The 16,962-nt window shown below is 40.1% G+C and overlaps 1 protein-coding gene across 1 annotated transcript in view; it reads right to left on the bottom strand.

Moving 5' to 3' along the window:
* LOC145780673 (putative helicase mov-10-B.1) overlaps window positions 1-16,522 on the bottom strand; it is a 28,924-nt gene extending 12,402 nt beyond the window's left edge. The window contains exons 1-8 of the mRNA XM_082592293.1: window positions 16,272-16,522; window positions 3,777-3,866; window positions 3,524-3,614; window positions 2,613-2,769; window positions 1,841-2,090; window positions 1,381-1,530; window positions 1,055-1,217; window positions 815-966 (exon numbers count right to left, since the gene is read on the bottom strand). Coding sequence (XP_082448419.1) covers window positions 815-966; window positions 1,055-1,217; window positions 1,381-1,530; window positions 1,841-2,090; window positions 2,613-2,769; window positions 3,524-3,614; window positions 3,777-3,866; window positions 16,272-16,522 — 1,304 coding nt within the window. The remainder of the gene's footprint in view (window positions 1-814; window positions 967-1,054; window positions 1,218-1,380; window positions 1,531-1,840; window positions 2,091-2,612; window positions 2,770-3,523; window positions 3,615-3,776; window positions 3,867-16,271) is intronic.
* Window positions 16,523-16,962: the final 440 nt, after the last annotated feature.

Consider the following 16,962-nt stretch of genomic DNA (forward strand, 5'->3'; position numbering starts at 1 on the left):
CAAAATCGACCCATGTGGCGTACGTGGAAGAAGAGTGAGGAAATACTCTATTATGTGAACGAAATGCAGGAAGTGGGTACATGAAAGATGTGCAAATTTGAAGAGGTTGACATGCAGATCCGGAAACTGATTTGAATGTGAAAGATGCAAGATTGAAGAAAGAATGTTTGGTCCTGTTGAAAAGCTGAATGACGAAGTTGAATCAGTGAATGCCTTTTGCTATCTAGGAGATAGTTTGAATGCCAGTGGTGGTTGTGAAAAAGCGCAAGGAGTGAGGTGGTATGGGCATTGGGCATGTTTTGAGAAGGGATGAAGATGATGTTTTGAGAAGTGCGCTGGAGTTGCAAGTGGAAGGTCGAAGGAAATAAGGAAGACCCAAAAAAACGTGGAAAAGGCAAGTTGCGGAGGAAAGCAGCAAGGTGGGCTTGACAAGAGAGGATGCGTTAGACAGATCGATGTGAAGGCAGGGTGTGCAGGCAACTGCGGCACGAGGAGATGGATCCGGCCACCCTTGGTGACGGGGACATCACCGGATTAAAATTGGACTACTACAACATAACAAAATAAACAAATGACATCATTGCAGCTTCGAAAGACTTCGGTTGTGCTGCAACAATGGAGCCTAAACACAAGTTAGTTCGCACTAGATGATGACGTAACAACTTCATCGTTATTTCATTTTAGCTTAGTTTTGTGAAACCTACCTGAACATGTGGTAAGCACCCCTTGAGGCAACAACAATACAGCATCAAGCTTTTTCTCAAACGATATCTCAGAGCGCATGAAACAACATTCAACCCTTCCATTCACTCACCTTCTGTTCAAGCCAAGAACAACATCGTTTTGCCTGACTTGGTGAACATAGCCCTCGTATTTCCGTGTCTCCCTTAGCCCTCTAGTGACCATCTGCAGGTATATTCTGTCTCCCCTGAGCAAGGATGGCCTCCTCTCGGATAGTCCGACCACCTACGCCCACATAACGTGCAGAGTTAAATTCAGTTTTGCTTAATATGGAAACTTTGCTTTTTAGTCTGAACATTGAATACTTCCTCACTTTCAGCTGGTACATACAAGTTCTTCCATCATATGGGAGCACTTGAGCGTCTTTGAAGTCAAAACGACGAATATCTTTCACTGCTTGCGTTTCTTCGATGTGGAGAAGCAATTTAAACCTTTTCGAGTAATTGTCGAAGGTCAAGTCACTCTTGAGCAGCTCCCTGGAAGACACATTCGTGACAAGTGAACACTGAGCAAATCGTATTGTCTCAATATTATCTCGACTTCGTAATGACCCTACTGAGAATTGACCTCAAGCCTACCAGAAGCAGTGCTGGTCGGGGAACTGGCCGGCTAGCAATATTTCTGAACCTTCAAACTTACAACATATTGTTGTCGACGTCACTCTTCCTGATTGGTTCATTTTCACTGACACGCTTGAATAAGCGCCTATCCACTGCGCTGTTGACTTGAGAAGGAACTTCGCAGATCGGAAGGTCACGTGTGAAGAGCAACTTGTTTCCCGCCAGATCTCTACAGATGAAACAACGAATCAGGAAAGTTGAGCATCACGTGTAATTCCCAGTCAGACCTTTGGCGAAAGCAGGTAACCATTTCCTTTCTTAACTAGTTACGTGCCCGGGGGAGTGCAAGATGTGGCAACTATAACCCGTTTTAAACTGTCGGACATTCTGAAATAACCAAGCCATGGCAAAAATATTAAGATGTTTTCTTTGCAATCGCTGAGCATTGTTTCAAATTGTAAAATGTTGAAAATTCGATGGAAGAATAATAAATAACTTTGTTAAGCAATCACGTGATGTAATTAACGGTAGTGACGTACATATCCGGTTTGACCCCGGGAATGATCTCCACCGGGTGGTCATCGTGCTCAATCCTCCTTTTTTGGTAGGGGGCGGTAGGCTTGAGCATGTCCATGATGCCATCATCATCATACTTAAAGAACCGCAGATACCTTATGATGATGAACGACTGTGACGTAGCAGGGGTCATGAACCGGAAGAAGAGGTCGCTACAGTATGACCCCACCTGCTTTGTTGCGTTACAGCGCACCACCACGTCATACTTGCATCCTGGAATGATAAAACGTGAAAATTAATCCCTCAGGAATGCCAGGCCAGGATCTGCAAGAGTCTTCCATGAACAACCACGTTCCAAATATCGCTAGAGATGAAACGAATGTGACATAGCCAGCGTGATAATGCAGCACCGCCGCGTCTAAGTAGCCCCTTGTTTGCTTCATCATAGTCATATAGAAATACTAACACATACAACCCAACGAGTAATTCAGTTAGAGGAGAGATGAACCGCATCTAGGCCGCTTTTTCGCAACGCACTGTCACATTCCACCGTCACAATGGCATCTTTTGATAGTGCTACTGCATTGCAGGGAATTGTATTAACATAAACTTGCATCAATTAACCGGTCTCCTCTACAGGGAACCTCAAATAGTGACACTCAACATCAAACAACTTTTGCTTGGCACCCGGGTGGCAAATTCAACTCGTGCAATGAAAATATTTTATTTCTTTTATTGGGCTCTGATGCAGTCGATGAGACGCATGGCTCTGTCATCAAACACCTGATCAGTCACCTGGTAGAATAGTCACAGGAGAAGAATCAGTGATAGAAGTGCATCCGTACTCATCCGAGAGAGTTGTGCATGGATGATCCCTCAGGAACAAACACTTCTCTAGCCTCACTTCCTGATAAGTTATGTTTTCAATCTGGACGCTGAAACTCTGCAAGTTCTGAAAGAAAAAGAGCAAAAAAATTGATAATGGACACGGCTTGTCCCATTACAACAAAATACTCCCCACGACAGATTCCAGGGATTTATGCAAGAGATTGAGTTTTGCTTTTAGCAGCATAATCGTTGCTTACTTCACAATGTAAATGTTAACGCTCTATTCTAGCCTAATGCTGCAAGTTCGCTATGGTAGCAGCGGTTTGCACTAGATTCGTCCGCCCCGATAGCTCAGTTGGTTAGCGCGTGACTTCGTGAACGAAGAATCTTCAAGATCAAGCGGCGCTGGTTCGACTCTCAGAGTGTGCTCTTGAGAAACGCATTCTAATGACTGCTCTCCATTCAGCGGCACCTAATGAATGGAATAATTCCCCGACAACAAGACTTCAACAATCGGAAAACTTCACTCTGCCAATCTCGGTAACCGGCCTTGCGTCAAGAGCCTCTACAATAAAAGTATGCGAAACTACCAGGAATAATCAATCAGGGCTTTGTCAGTCAGAGGATAAAGATTCAAAACCAAACCAACCACTGTTCCCTAGCCGAAAAGTGTAAGAGTTAGGATGTTCAGTGATTTAGTTTGCAATGGATGTAAAAATGCTTTAAGATGCAAAATTAATAAATTGTAGCCTAAATATGCATAAAAAACAACAAAGGCCACAGACAGTTTGGACAAAGCTACATTTTGTTTATTTTCATTTTCAAATACGTTCTGGATAAATAATTGAAACAATCCGTCCGGTCATGTGAATTGTTACCTGCAAGTCACAAATATAATATCCTGGCTTCTCCTCAACATAACCTGGGGTGCCAGTAATCTTCACGAAAGAGGAAGTCAGAAATTCATCTCTGCATGAAACAAGTATTAAATATTGAATGTAATTGTCACAATAATGATCTTCAATAAGACATATCGTCATTAAGATAACCCCAACAGTAGAGATTCCAAACTCAGAAAAAAAATGTAAGCAAAAAACTTCAGTCTAAACCAGCAAATAGTTTTAGATTCACCTTCTTTTAGAAGCTTTCAACAATCGAAATATTTTTTGTCGTTCTGTTTCAACTTTCGGTGACGCATGAGATTGATACGTTGACTGAACGCTGTTGGAGAATACATAACAATCATACACGAGATTCATGGCAAGGATATAGAAAACATGTTACAAGCAGTTCATAAGAATCATCTACGAGAGTACAAAATTTATCCAAATGCAAAACTAGATATTCGTCAGTTAGCCATGATACCGCAGTACTTGTAGCAGCAAGTGTTTAGTCTGGGAGCCTACGACAGAAGATTTCACCCCATAAGGTACAAAAGGTTTGACCCCTTGAAGTTACTGGGGTCAACCATGTCACTCACAAAAAGTATGGAAGATTGACCGCGCCGGGTGGATCTGGTCCCTAGAGCCCCCTAAAAAGCCCAAAAAGGGGGTTAATTTCACCCCATAAGATACATGGACCAAACTTGGTGAAAACGAAGTTCTATGTCAGGACATCACAAAAATATCAAATCTAACAATATTTTCGAGTGGAAAGGTGATGTAAGACCCCCCCGAAAGTGACCCCCTGGGGGGTTAATTTCACCCCATAAGGTACATGGACCAAAGTTGGTCAAAACGAAGTTTTATGTCAGGACATCACAAAAATATCAAATCTAACAATATTTTCGGGTGGAAAGGTGGTGTAAGATGACTTCAAAGTGACTTCCCTTAATGTGACCCCCTCGGAAGGTTTATTTCACCCCATAAAGTACATGAACCAAACTTGGTCAAAATGAAGTCTTATGTCAGGACATCACAAAAATATCAAATCTAACAATATTTTCGGGTGGAAAGGTGATGTAAGATGACTTCAAAGTGACTTCCCTTAATGTGACCCCCTCGGAAAGTGTATTTCACCCCATAAAGCACATGGACCAAACTTGGTTAAAACGAATTCTTATGTCAGGACATCACAAAAATATCAAATCTAACAATAGTTTTGGGAGGAAAGATGATGTAAGACTCCCCTTAAGTGACCCCCCAGAGGATTAATTGCACCCCATAAGGTAGGCTACATGGACTAAAGTAGGTTAAATCGAAGTCTTATTTCACGGCATAACAAAAATATCAAATCTAACAATATTTTCGGGTGGAAAGGTGATGTAAGATGTCATCAAAGTAACCCCCAGAGGGTTTATTTCACCATAGAGTACATGGACCAAACGTGGTCAAAACGAAGTCTTATAGGACACCACAAAATATCAAATCTAACAATACTCTCAGTTGGGAAGATGATAAAAGACCTACCCAAAAGTGAATCTCCTCCTATAATTTAATTTACTTCATCCCTTACTCGAACCAACCTTGGTGTAACGGAAGTGCTATGCCAGGACAGTACCAATGGATTAAATCTAAAAATATTTTTATTTAGTTTTGGTGAAATACATTCACAAGCTGTCCCATGATGCATGAAATGGAACTATAGCCTACTTTACAAAAAGTTTTTGTATAAATCATGTTCAGTCAATCGAAAAAAAGGCAACAGGACATGACAATACATGGCTTTGTAACACCAAAAACAGAAAGTAGGCTACATGAGAAGCATATAGGCTACAGTAGCCAGAAAATTGATCGAAGATCTTGATACGACCACTAAATGTGGAATTAATCGAACAACTGACTATCCAAATCAAAACGTTTCGAAGTGAATCATTTGGATTCAGGCAGTAATGAACATTTTCCAGCTGCTACAATAAATAACCCAATAAACCCAATGTAGTAAATTTTTGTTTAATGCCATTTGCTTCATGTCTCTCATCAGTTATTGTAACTGTTCATTCATAAACAGAGATTGTTTGTGTAAGTAAACGGTCGTTTCTTTATTCTTCATTGTCACTGCTGTCGCTTTCACTTTCTTCGTCTTATTCTTCGTCTTATTTGGATAGTCAGTTGTTCAATTAAGTCAACATTTAGTGGTCGTATCAAGATCTTGGATCAATTTTCTGGCTACTGTAGGGTAGCCTATATGCTTCTTATGTACTTTCTGTTTTTGGTGTTACAAAGCCATGTATTGTCATGTCCTGTTGCCTTTTTTCGATTGACTGAATATGATTTATACAAAAACTTTTTGTAAAGTAGGCTATAGTTCCATTTCATGCATCATGGGACAGCTTGTGAATGTATTTCATCAAAACCTATATAAAAATATTTTTAGATTTAATCCATTGGTACTGTCCTGCAGTGTTGTACGTTGACGGCGTCAACTTTTTGTTGACGCTGAGGCTAGCGCCGTCAATTTATTTTTCAGTTGACGGAAGTGATAGCGCCGTCAACTATTTTGCCGATTTTAAGCGTCAAGCGCTAAGCGTCATTTTTTGTTTTCTTGGAAAATCTCGTTTCACAATAAGAGTTTCACAATGTATTCTGGCCAGCGCGACTCATCCGAATTACCAGTTTTTGCGTTGGTTGGAATGGCTCCCTGGAATACATGCGGAAGAAGTTCGCCAAATGGTGATAACCCATGTATTGAGAACGAGGGATCAGAGACAGAAAGCGAAAAACCATGAATGGCATCACGGACGTTGAACATACTTTATTTCAAGAGCTCTATGCCCCTGAAAAGAGCGATGTTGGTGCAGTGGACCTCGTTAAAAGATTTATACATTCTAAACTATCACAGCACGCTTGGAACAGCGATACCTTTCCGACTAAACGTTTTCAACTTGTTTTTGAAATACAACACACCAATACCAACCAGCGCTGGTGTGGAACGCATGTTTTCACTTGGAAAGGACAACAAGCGCAGGGGCGCCGGAACCGGGGGTGGAGCAGGGGGAGCGGATGCCCCCCTGCCCTCAAATTTCTGTGGATGAGGAGGGAAGAGGGGGCAATGGTGCCCTTTTAAGGTCATGTAAGCTACTGCACACTTTGCAATATAACAATTTATGCTATTCGCTTTTAGCCTAATTATAATGTTCTATTTTTGCCTCAAAATAATATTCACGACACAAAATTCTCCATCGCAGTAAGTTATATTACATGATTATAAAATAGCATGATGCCTTTCCGTGCCATTGTTCTTTGTATAGCGGATACTTGTATCATTACTCGATAATGAGCTGATAGATGAGCATTATCGCTATATCTTATCTCAAAACTTAAAAAAAAATTGGCCTTTCAGCAACAAAAATGCCCTTATTTCATACTCCTGCCCGTCCAGTCAAAAATCGCTTCGGCGCCCCTGAATATGCGTCTTTAACACAGCAGATTGTCAGACAAACGTTTTGAAATGCTTGTTTTTCTGCAAGGAAATAACTAATAAGCTGAGCAGCTAATTACAATACAGTCTCAAAACATAATACCTGCTCTTTATTTATAACTATTGTTAGCCTGAACTTGGTTGAAATATTTGCGTTTTATGAGACGCTGGCAAAAAATAGCGCTAGAAATTAGCGCTAGAAATTAGCGCTGACGCTGACGCCGTCAATTTCTTTAAGAGCTTACGCAGTCCTTTACGCCGTAAAGTTTTTAGGCAATTCGCGCTGACGCTGACGCCGTCAAATTATTTCAATGACGCGTACAACACTGCTGTCCTGGCATAGCACTTCCGTTACACCAAGGTTGGTTCGAGTAAGGAATGAAGTAAATTAAACTATAGGAGGAGATTCACTTTTGGGTAGTGTGGTATTCGTGTGTGACGTAACAATGACCCACTGTTGCCGTCTTGTTATCGTATGCGCAATGATCAGTCTAGTATTGTAGTTCTCGCTTAGTGGTTGCTAATTGTAAACTGTTGCTCGATTGTACATAGTATTGCTAAGCTGTAGTTCTTTCACAATTCAGATATACAACATGGCGTCGCCGGCATTTTAAAGCCGAGCCAAGAGAAAGCTAGAAGGACATTAAATTTGCTTATAGCCTAGATTTATTGTCAGCTGAGTTTAGCAAGTTTTGGGTTAGCCTAGGCTACCTAGTATTTCTAATCATGCCAAAGTCGCGCAAAGAATTAGAAGCTGAACTTCAAACAGCTAAGAAGAAATTATCTGAATTAGCTACAGCGCAACCTTCAGACACTGAAGCTAATGAAGTGGCCGCAAGCTCAGCCACCCCAGCATGGCTTCAACAATTTTTAAAATCGCAATTAGAAATGCAACATCGCGCTCAAGTGCAGACAGCTGAAAGTCAGCAACAAATGCAAAATCTAATTGCCCAAATGCATCAGCCGCAAACGCCTGCAGAAGATAGCCCACCAACTAGGCACAGTGAGGCTGGGAATCATAGAACCTCAAAAGCAGATGCGCAGAAGCCGCCTGTACTTAATGTAGGAGTCTCGTTAGGCGAATTTTCAAGATGGCGGAAGTCGTACAACGATTACGTCACAGTCTCGCAAGCAGCACAGCTATCTCGGAACAGCCGATTAGCGTTAATGAGAAGTTTTTTTCTCTATAGAAATGCGAGAAGCTCTCGAACATGTCTTACTCATACCTGATGACACCGAGCTTCAACCGGAAGAAGTTCTCGATAAAGTAAAGGGTTACATTCGAAGCCAACGCAACATAGCCTTGGATTGTGTAGCTTTCGAAGAAAGAAGACAGCTCGAAGGGGAATCTTTTGATTCGTTTCTTATTGCTATTAAAACGTTAGCTAGAGAAGCCGATCTTTGTGTGAATTGCTTAGATCGCCGCTTAGTTACAAAAGTTATGTCTGGAATTTCAAACAAGGAACTTCGACAGAAATTGTTAGCTATCACGCCGCTTCCAACTCTTCAGAAAGTAACTGATGTTTGTAGATCAGAAGAAGCTGCAAAATTAGACGAAGCTGCCATGGAAAGGACGCGGAGCAGGTTCATTAACCGAAATAAATTTCCGCGACGTCCATATAAATCTAAAGAGAGAGATGTGAAATCATGCAGAAGATGTGGAAAACCGAACTGCCCACCCAGAGGACAAACCCAGTGTCCTGCTAAAGACAAGGTATGTCTAAAATGTCGCAAAACTGGACATTTTGCTTCTGTATGCCACTCTAAGATGTCAAATTCTGTCAGTCGCGTAACTAGCAAGAAACACACAGGTCAAGTTAAACGAAGTGCTATTAATTCATTGCACAAGGATAGCCTACCAGCTCCGAAAATTTTAGTTACATTGCGATCAACAAAATCTAGAAGTGTTATTGGTTCCAGTCAAGCCACGCCGGATACCGGTGCTGAAGCCACCCTTATAGGAACAGGCAAGCTTAAACAGTTAGGATACGATCTTAGCATGTTAAAACCACCAACTAACGACCCTTTGATGACCGCGAATGGACAGTCACTTACATGCATTGGCACTTTGCACTGCGAAATAGAGTATGGAGAAATGTCTTCAAAAGAAACCATCTATGTGTGTAAAGAAGTTGAAGATTTTCTACTCGCATGGTATGTTTGCAAGCAACTTAGTATTTTGCCACCAGACTATCCTAAGCCTCTAACCTTGCATCAATTGCATACTGCAAAGCAAATTTCAAGTGTAAAAGAAAGCAAGTTTCATATTTCAAATCAACCTACTCTAGAAGAAGTCGATCAGATGAAGCATACACTTTTGAATGAATTTCAAGATGTATTTGCTAACGATGGCGAACTTCGTCAAATGAATGTCAAGCCGATGAAAATCTCTTTGAAGAAAGAAGCACAACCATATGCTGTATCTACGCCTCGTCAAATTCCTTTGGCGTACAAACACCTTCTTAAAGAAGAACTTGAAAAACAAGTTGCAGCTGGTGTTATAGAACCAGTTACAGAAGCAACTGATTGGGTTCATCCTATCGTTGTGGTGCCAAAGCCAAAAGGAGGTATTCGATTATGTGTTGATCTTCAAAAATTAAACCAATACGTTCGACGCCCTTACTATCCATCAAAGACGCCGCATGAAGCTGTCACAAATATCCCATCTGGGACAAAATATTTTACTACATTGGATGCGGCAAAAGGATATTGGCAAGTCCCTTTAGCTCCTGAAAGCCAGGACCTCACTACTTTTATTACTCCACACGGAAGATTTAAGTTTCTAAGAGCGCCTATGGGATTAACTTCCTCCCAAGATGAGTACTGTGCCAGAGGTGATGAAGCAATCTACGGCATCGACTTTGTCGAAAAAGTTGTTGATGATATTCTAGTTTACAGCAAAACAGCGCAACAAAGTCTCGACACCGTTGTCGAAGTGCTCAATCGATGCAGAAAGTATGGAATCACACTCAATCCTTGTAAGTTTAACTTCATGTGCACCACCGTTGACTACGTTGGTTATGTGGTGAGTGAGGATGGAATAACAGCAGATCCTAAACAAATACGAGCTATTTCCGATTTTCCCACCCCCAGTAACCTTAAAGGTCTTCGCTCCTTCATGGGTATGGCAAATCAGCTAGGAGGATTCACGTGCAGACTGAGTGAAGTCGCTTCTCCTCTTAGAGATTTGTTGAAACCCAAAAACGCTTTTGTTTGGACCCCAATTCACGATGAAGCATTCAAGAAGACAAAAGCAATCCTTTGCAGTCCTCCCATCCTAGCTTCCTTTGATCCGAAGCTACCTACTATGCTTCAAACTGATTCGTCCCGACTCAAGGGATTAGGGTATGCTCTTTTACAGAAGCATAATGACACATGGAAACTCACAAAGGCAGGATCTCGTTTTACGACTGAAACAGAATCCAGGTATGCCATGGTTGAACTAGAGTTACTCGCAGTGGTATGGGCAATAAATAAATGTCAAATTTACCTCAAAGGTTTGCCTAAATTTGACATAGTTGTGGATCATAAGCCATTAGAGTCAATCCTGGACAATCAAACTTTGGATATGGTAGACAATCCCAGAATTCAACGGCTGAAAGAAAAGCTAGGGGGATACATATTCAAAACTGTCTGGAGAAAAGGCAAAAATCATGAAATCCCTGATGCCCTATCCCGAGCTCCATGCAGAGATCCAGAAAAAGACGACTTGATTACTGACGAAGTCGTCAGTACGACCATACACAAGGTGTTTGCAATCCTCAGAAACGAAGAAGGTGCCATCCGTGCTGATCCTATATTGGAAGAACTCAAAGAAGCCACTCGCACAGATCAACAAAGTCAAGAGCTTATAGCGTCAATCCAAAACAATTTTCAAGACAAGCAGCTGAATTCTGCTTCTCAAGTTTTTAAGAAACTAAAAGATCAATTGTCGATCGAGGATGGATTGATTCTCTTGGACAGTCATCGCATCGTGGTGCCTCAGGCTAAAAGAAAAGAAATCCTGACCAAGCTGCATTCTTCACATCAAGGTATTGACAGAACCAAACGTCGTGTCCGACAAACTGTTTATTGGCCAGCTATCAACAATGACATAAAGACTACAGTTGAATCTTGTAGCAAGTGTCTTGTAGCAATCTTGTAGCAAGAGCACTCATCCAGCCAACAGCAAGAGCCAATGAAGTTTGATCCTCCTCCAACTCGCCCCTTTGAAGAAGTATCTATGGATCTTTTCAGTTACGCGGGAAAGTGTTATCTCGTGTATGTTGATCGTTTGTCTGGATGGATAAAGATCACAGAGTTTAACCACGATCCAACTTCTCAACAGGTGATCAGTGTTATCAGAAAATACTTTGTAGATACAGGTGTACCAGTTCGCGTGAGAACAGACGGAGGACCTCAGTTCACTTCCAGTAGATTTCGACAATTCCTAAAAAGATGGGGTGCTACCTCTGTGCGCAGCACACCTCATTATCCTCAGTCGAACGGACACGCTGAAGCTGCTGTCAAGGCTATGAAGAACCTCCTTGCTAAAACGTCTGAAAGAGGCAGCATTGACAGCGAAGAATTTTGTGAAGGCTTTCTAGAATGGCTAAATACTCCGAAAGCTCATGGTTTATCACCCGCTGAAATTTTATATGGATCTCCCATACGATCGATCGTGCCGGCCCGGATCCAGTCGTTTAGTGAAGCGTGGAAAAATAAATTTGACAATTGGGATAAAGCTGCAGCAAGCATAAAGCAATATGCAGAACAAAATTACAACAAACATTCCAAAGTTCTCAAACCCCTTGTTATCGGTCAAAGTGTACGAATACAAAACCCAGTTTCACATAAATGGGATCGTATCGGTCAAGTTGTTGGCATAGGTAAAAACCGTGATTACAACATCAAACTACCCAGTGGTCGAATCTGCTGGCGTAATCGACGATTTCTGCGACCAGAGATAGATGATGCCATCGCGACTCACAGGACAACCGAAGGAGAGGATGAGATACCTTCGCCGAATCGGAAAGTTCATTTTAATGACAATGTTATTGTACGACAGATACCTCCACGACGGAGCAAGCGACGTGCCAAAGGACCGTCAAAGTTGAATGACTATGTTTGTACATAAAGCTCCGGACGTTGAGAAACAAACTGTTGCTCACAACTTCCTTGTAGAAAAAGGGGGGTTGTGGTATTCGTGTGTGACGTAACAATGACCCACTGTTGCCGTCTTGTTATCGTATGCGCAATGATCAGTCTAGTATTGTAGTTCTCGCTTAGTGGTTGCTAATTGTAAACTGTTGCTCGATTGTACATAGTATTGCTAAGCTGTAGTTCTTTCACAATTCAGATATACAACAGGTAGGTCTTTTATCATCTTCCCAACTGAGAGTATTGTTAGATTTGATATTTTGTGGTGTCCTATAAGACTTCGTTTTGACCACGTTTGGTCCATGTACTCTATGATGAAATAAACCCTCTGGGGGTTACTTTGATGACATCTTACATCACCTTTCCACCCGAAAATATTGTTAGATTTGACATTTTTGTTATGCCGTGAAATAAGACTTCGATTTAACCTACTTTAGTCCATGTAGCCTACCTTATGGTGTGCAATTAATCCCCTGGGGGGTCACTTTGGGGGAGTCTTACATCATCTTTCCTCCCAAAACTATTGTTAGATTTGATATTTTTGTGATGTCCTGACATAAGAATTCGTTTTGACCAAGTTTGGTCCATGTGCTTTATGGGGTGAAATACACCTACCGAGGGGGTCACATTATGGGAAGTCACTTTGAAGTCATCTTACATCACCTTTCCACCCGAAAATATTGTTAGATTTGATATTTTTGTGATGTCCTGACATAAAACTTCGTTTTGACCAACTTTGGTCCATGTACTTTATGGGGTGAAATTAACCCCCCAGGGGGTCACTTTCGGGGGGGTCTTACATCACCTTTCCACTCGAAAATATTGTTAGATTTGATATTTTTGTGATGTCCTGACATAGAACTTCGTATTCACCAAGTTTGGCCTATGTACTATATGGGGTGAAATTAACCCCCTTTTTGGGCTTTTTAGGGGGCTCTAGCGTCTAGATCCACCCGGTGCGGTCAATCTTCCATACTTTTTGTGAGTGACATGGTTGACCCCAGTAACTTCAAGGGGTCAAACCTTTTGTACCTTATGGGGTGAAATCTTCTGTCGTAGGCTCTCGGTCTAGCCTAGTTGCTACTGTCAGTTATTGCAAATCATTTACTATTAATAAATTTACTTGGGGTTAAGAACTGTTGAACGCAGGGAAAGTCTGGTGCTGTAATCATGCCGAGAACAATGGAACACAGTGCTGTGATTTTGTTTAAATTGTTTTGTTCACAATTTGTGGCAGCACTATGTTCTTTATACTTGAACACTTCTTTTATGATAAAAGCCTAATATACACTTGTACAATAGTGCTGTTGACACTGCATGAGAATGTGTTTATTGTAGCTCCTGCGAGCTTTAGCCTACATACATCGTGAGTACGTTCTTTGACGTCACCTATTACTAGTTCTGGATTCTGCGTAACCCAGCAGGCTCTGTATAGTTCATTCCTGCATTTTTCTCACAGCGTCTTGCTTTTCCTCACAGATTGGAATTCCATAGAGTGCTTGGTCGCCTTCTCCCAATTGCGTTAGATATACATAGTTTTGCGTCCTTCTGCGTTGTTAGTTTGTTACGTGCCGCTAATATAATTAATCAATGTGTCTTGACCACACGTTTTTAATCGAGACGAGCTGGAGGGGTCTGCTCCTATTCGGCGAATTCGATTGGGCGAGTTCCCTATTCGGCAACAGCCTTTTTCTGCGAGTTTCCCTTTCTGCGATTTTTTGAAAATCCAACGACGCCTTCTGTAAATCCAACGATTGAATATTATTCAATATTCAGACATTGAATCAATGTCAATACAAACTGTGAAGAGAGGGGCGTTAGGCTAATTGGGTTTTTTGAACAAATCGAATGGCTTTTGTAAATGTTTCTCAGGTACAACCTATACCTGGTCAGCAAAAGTTCCCTTTTGTATATACACGATTTCAACGTCTGGCGACGTTAAAACAGTGTAATTGCCTTAACATTACAATTAAAAGTTTTGTTGAGATCAAAAATTCTTTGACTGTTTTGAGTTACAGCATCGTTTTGTGAAAAGGTTGTTTTGATGTAAAATATATTTAAAATATCATATAAAATCAACAAATAGCTTATTTAAAAAATGAATGACATGACGAATGACAGAAACATGACGCAAAGAAGGTGGATGACGTAGGATACATGTCAATTTTATGTGAGCAAACATTTCAATTTAATAGGTCAAACATTTTGCGCTAAATTTCATTTCAATTTATTTTTCTTTGTCGGAATGCAAAAGAAACGATATTGTGGAATAAAATACAAAATTTTCTAAATAAACAGAAGGCGTCGTTGGATTTTCAAAAAATAGCCGAATAGAGAACTCGCCGAATCGGACTCACGGAAACGGGCCATTTCGAACTGAAGCGGCCAGTGTTTAGTTTTACAGCAACAATAATTCAATTCACTTTGTGACAATATGTATCGATATATACCAAAGAATATACTTCAGCGTATCTAGATGGTAGTATGAACGTATAACAGTATACTAGCATCCTTTGGTATGGGTATCTGTTTTTAAGTTTGAGATGTCACTGTACTAACTACAGCTCTGTATGGGCGAATTACTGCTAACAGTAAGACTAAATCACTTTGTTTTCATGCAATATTTCATTTTTTTGTATTATTTTAGCAATTAATGGAAGTGACAGATGACTTAATGACTTTGTGGTATTTTTGCTGTCTCCTTTTCATTCAATAAAAACTGTTGGTTATTAATTCTTTCTTGGTTATTTATTTCGCTGTATTTACTGGATGCAAAGATAAACCTGATCGATTATAATGTTGCTATAAAATTAACTTGCATAGTTGAATTTATGCTTTTGCCAAAGATATTAAGTGATATTTTATGGAGTTTCCAAAAATTCACAAGCTGCATCAACAAAATATATCTCTTACAAAAAATTCTTTTTGACTTACAAAATTACACGATGATGAACATTTGATTCTTCAAACGTGCTTCATGATTCTGCTGTGAACAATATCAGCAAGAAATAAAAAACAAAAGGCTGCAGCCTGATTGCAAAAATTTTTACTCTCAGACTGAGAAAGGCTCATAGGAAGCTTAATGCTAACAATATCACAATCTTGTTTAAGTTTTAAACCATTGATGCAAATAAGACCCAGAAGGCTTATAGTACAGTAACATGTGCTTCATATATGTTATGTTGTGTACATGTATAATTACCTACAACAACAACCAATTTCTCTCACAGCAGAATGCTTTACAGTTATCCACAATGAACAAACCTTCATAAATGTTTTCGTTTTCTATAGTCAGAACTGGTTTAAATAGCCTGTGCTGCAATCGACAGAAATTATTAGCGCACCAACTTATAACATATAATATACAGACAAAACAAAGTAACTTTAGCGCGTTTAACATGTCTTATTACAAGGAAATATAACATTATTCAAAATTCAACTCAAACTTTTCTACACGTAGGCTACGTGTGTCCTCATCAGGAATTAAATCTGCAATATACACAAAATGAAAAATCGTAAGATAAATTTGACTTTGCACTACAACTGTAACGACACTCTGAACCGAAAAGCACAAACTGAACAAGTGATACAAGAATAATTACGAGTGAATTACACAGCGGGAAACAGATCACATGAGGTGTAAAATACAAGCATGTGACAAACAATTAGAACACACACAGAAGGAACGATGAGCCACAGGCGAATAACTGCCGGTTGAGAGACGGATTATTACGTTTGATTCTTAAGGCTTCCATGATCTTTGTTTGAGCTGTATATGTATGCAGGCTCTATAGCTATCAGCTATGTACAATTGTACATCTATAGCTATCAGCTATGTATATTGCAGATTTAAGTAATTCTTGATGAGGACACACCTACGTGTCATGAACGTTTGATTTTTTAAGTACCGGTATGTTATATCTCTTTGTAATAAAACATGTTGAACCCGCTAAAGTTACTTTGTTCTGTCTGTTTATGGTTCAACAAAGCGAACTCTCTACCAAAGCTTTATAATCTTAATAACCTTCTGCAAAATCTGTACCTTTAGATAAATTTATTGAGATTATAACTTAAAGGTCAAATAATCAACATGGAAATTATTTAAAACCAAATATCAAGAATATTTACTTGTTTGTCCAGTGTTGTGTGTTTTTGAAAAACACGTATCCATCTTTCACTCGGAGTAGCTTTGGTTTTGTTCTACTGAGGGTATACAGAACTGAAGAGTAACATGACGATGGCCGGACAGAGGTTCTGAAACTCTCATAAATCTGCTTTAATTCTGGCTTTGGCCATGTCTTTAATTTGTTTTCTTTTTCCAAATATTCAACAAAGCATTCACCAATCTCACGAACTTGTTCAACAGTCAGTCTGACCATGTTACCAAGAAAACATCCAAAATGACATACCGGTACCTAAAAAAAAATAATCAAGAACCAATGATTCTCATCTCAATGACAAAGCCAACTCGCTTTTTCGTAACCTTAATCGCTTTTTTGAATGTGTCTGATTAAACTATGTTATAACAGCGTAGAAACTGAGGTTTGTATTTTTTATCTAGGGAAGTTTAATCTACAAAAACGATTGACTTAGGGCGGAATTCAGAAACCAGACTTAAGGCGGCTTAAGTCTGTCTGGACAAAAATCTGCGTTAAGCGTCGATTTTGCGATTCAGAAAGCAGACTTACGCTTTAGCAAGGCTTATACTCGGCTTAAAAGCCGAAAGATATAAGCCACCTGCGGAGGTGGTTTAAGCCTCTGTTGAAGGAAAAGTGTTTGGCTAATACTGGAGGTATTGAAAGTAGGAGGTTTGTTACAG

The sequence above is a fragment of the Aplidium turbinatum genome, chromosome 12 (genome assembly GCF_918807975.1).
Source record: "Aplidium turbinatum chromosome 12, kaAplTurb1.1, whole genome shotgun sequence".
In the NCBI taxonomy this organism is placed as follows: domain Eukaryota; kingdom Metazoa; phylum Chordata; class Ascidiacea; order Aplousobranchia; family Polyclinidae; genus Aplidium; species Aplidium turbinatum.